This window comes from Aplysia californica, unplaced genomic scaffold (assembly GCF_000002075.1).
Source record: "Aplysia californica isolate F4 #8 unplaced genomic scaffold, AplCal3.0 scaffold00809, whole genome shotgun sequence".
NCBI classification, from domain to species: domain Eukaryota; kingdom Metazoa; phylum Mollusca; class Gastropoda; order Aplysiida; family Aplysiidae; genus Aplysia; species Aplysia californica.
Window position 1 is genome coordinate 59949 of NW_004798079.1, and position 2500 is coordinate 62448.

The following is a 2500-nucleotide window of genomic DNA, read 5'->3' on the forward strand; positions in this document are numbered from 1 at the left end:
CGGGGCAGTGCCACTGACTGTAGTGTCTTCAAGCACACTAGAATTGTAAATGGGCTGATTCATGTCACACTCATAACTGTGCCTGATCTACAACAGGGAACTGCTGTTTTTCCTTTCTTAATCTTTACTATTGTCATTTTCCTCTACTTCTTATGTATGTTTGTCACTCTCTTGTGACCTGCTATTTCCGGGGTGCCTTGATAGTTGAAGCAGACCTTGTGCTGTTGAAGCTAGAGAGAGGTGAGCAGAATAAGTCTGATTCCCTGTTAAGACCTCTCTGTTGACACCCACCCCTAGGCGCTCATATGACCTTATGCAGTTGCTGGCGCAGTAAAACCCTCTACTAAATAAAAAAGACTTACTTTCAATGACAACGACAACGACAACGACAATGACAGTGAAAATCTTTATTCATCTCGCAGGGAGAAATTTGTCTTATTATGACTATCTTATTTAACAATGTTCTTGTCATCTCCAGGCAGTGATCCGTAACGTGCGTGAGCAGTGTAAATGTCACGGCATGTCAGGCTCGTGTGAGCTGGAGACGTGCTGGAAGGCCGCCCCGGACTTCCGCAAGGTGGGCGAGGTCCTGAGGCGGAAATATGAGGCGGCCTCGAAGGTACAGGTAACCGACACACCTCTTCTTTCCCCTCACTTCGCGCTACTAACTCTGCCCGGGTGCTCGGACCATGATGTACTGGACGTCACACGTCACACGTCACACGTCACTCGTCACACGTCACACGTCACACGTCACACGACTCCTTGTTGTCACCATAGATCTGTTGTACTGAGCTTAGACCGGGCACTGTCATGGCTGCTGTTCACTGCAGCTGCTCCGGATGAAAACAACTTTGCTGCAAAATCTTCTCTCCATGGCTACGCTTTTAGGCCGAAATTGGCGAGAAAAAATGTTTCGTTTCTAAGGAAAAAAAGCATCAACAATACAAATATTGTTGTTTTCAAAATGTCCTACCTACTGAAATGTTTAATGTGCCCCACGCGCTCATAAGACCTTATGCAGTTGCGAGCGCCGTAAAACACTTACCAAGAAAAAAGTCAAATATGTGTGTCCTCACCCCCCCCCCCCCTTTTTCCCCCTTTTGTCCTTCATGGTGGCTGTTCTGTCACTTCCCATGGTAAACCGGAAATTCCCCCGAGTGCCCGGTCTAGGATATCAAAATACACAAGTCTATGGTTTGTAGATGGTAGTTTACAAGCGCCAGTGCCGTTTGCAAGCATAGTGGTGTGTCCAAGAAATGGTAAAAAGGAAAGCTTTCTCCTTTTGATCTGTTGATCCTTATTCCAGATTTGAAACATGGCCTCTGCTTACTTCTGAGGAGTTTATTGTTCATTGTGCGGTCATATAACTACTATCGATACAATCGTGTGTCATTCAACAGCATTGAAATTTGTTACGGTATGGTGGAATCAGGTGCTCGTCAGTTTTTGAACATGTGGAGTTATTAGTATCATTTTTTTTTTAAATTTTCATTGTTCTTGCTTTCAATGGAAAAACACACCCATTTACATTGAATACAATTTGAGATATTTGCCATTGAAGGAGGTCGGGGTCACCTGGTCTCAGAGGTAAAATTAGCGAGAAAGTTGCTGCCAAAGTTTAATTATTTCCTTTTCTTGAGAGTCCGTGGAAACAAAAAGATTACTTTTTTAATGCCTTATATCGATGTTTTTCGGTACAATCCACACAGAAATGTGTTCTTTGTTGGCCTTGGAAGGTGTTGAGCCAGAAAACAAATTTTCGACAAAAATTCCCAAATCTGTGGAAAAATGCCAGTTTGTTCACTTTCATTATTTTGACGAGCGTCTGATTTCTCCACGGTGCATCACAATAAGTTACGGTGACACCTCCACTTGTCGTGTGTTTTTCTTCCACTATATTGGAGAATGGAACTGGCCATTATTATTTCTTTTTTAAAGCTTTTTGTTGTAGCTGCTATTGGAGCAAAATGTGCCAAAAGAATTGAACAGTAGTTTTCCAAAACTATGAGAGTTGGTTTTCCAAAACTCTGTGAGTCAGTTTTTGAGGAGCGCCTGATTTCATCAAGATGCTTAAAACATACATAATTTGTATTATGTATGTGTGTAGCATCGTAGTGGAATCAGGCGCTCGTCAAAACTGACTTACAAAGTTTTGGAAAACCACTCTTCAGTTATGCTATTTGTGTTTGTGCTGTAACTATAACTATAGTTACAGTTAGAAATGTTATTCCATTGACGTTTTAGAATGAAGTGACGAGTCTACATCTTGGAGACAGGACTCCTTCAAAATATGTCAGTGTTCTGATGCTTGGTCACTGCAAACATATCATTTCTGAACTGTCTGGATCTGTGTATATAGAAACAGCAATCTTCCAGAGTAGAATACATTTTTTAAATTGAATATAATTACCCAAACCTGCATCACATTGCTCTTAATTAACAAAGTCAAGGACAACTCTTGAGACACCTTACACATTAGATTTCCAATTAGGAAAAC

At 41.6% G+C, this 2500-nt stretch overlaps 1 protein-coding gene across 2 annotated transcripts in view; it reads left to right on the forward strand.

Annotated features, from left to right (window-relative positions):
- The window catches only part of LOC101858137 (protein Wnt-10a), an 18249-nt gene that overhangs the window by 10957 nt on the left and 4792 nt on the right, over nucleotides 1–2500 (forward strand). Inside the window, exon 5 of one of the 2 annotated variants that reach the window (XM_013088778.2) lies at nucleotides 479–625. In XM_013088778.2, coding sequence (XP_012944232.1) covers nucleotides 479–625 — 147 coding nt within the window. The remainder of the gene's footprint in view (nucleotides 1–478; nucleotides 626–2500) is intronic. The other variant, XM_005109724.3, reaches the window with a different exon arrangement.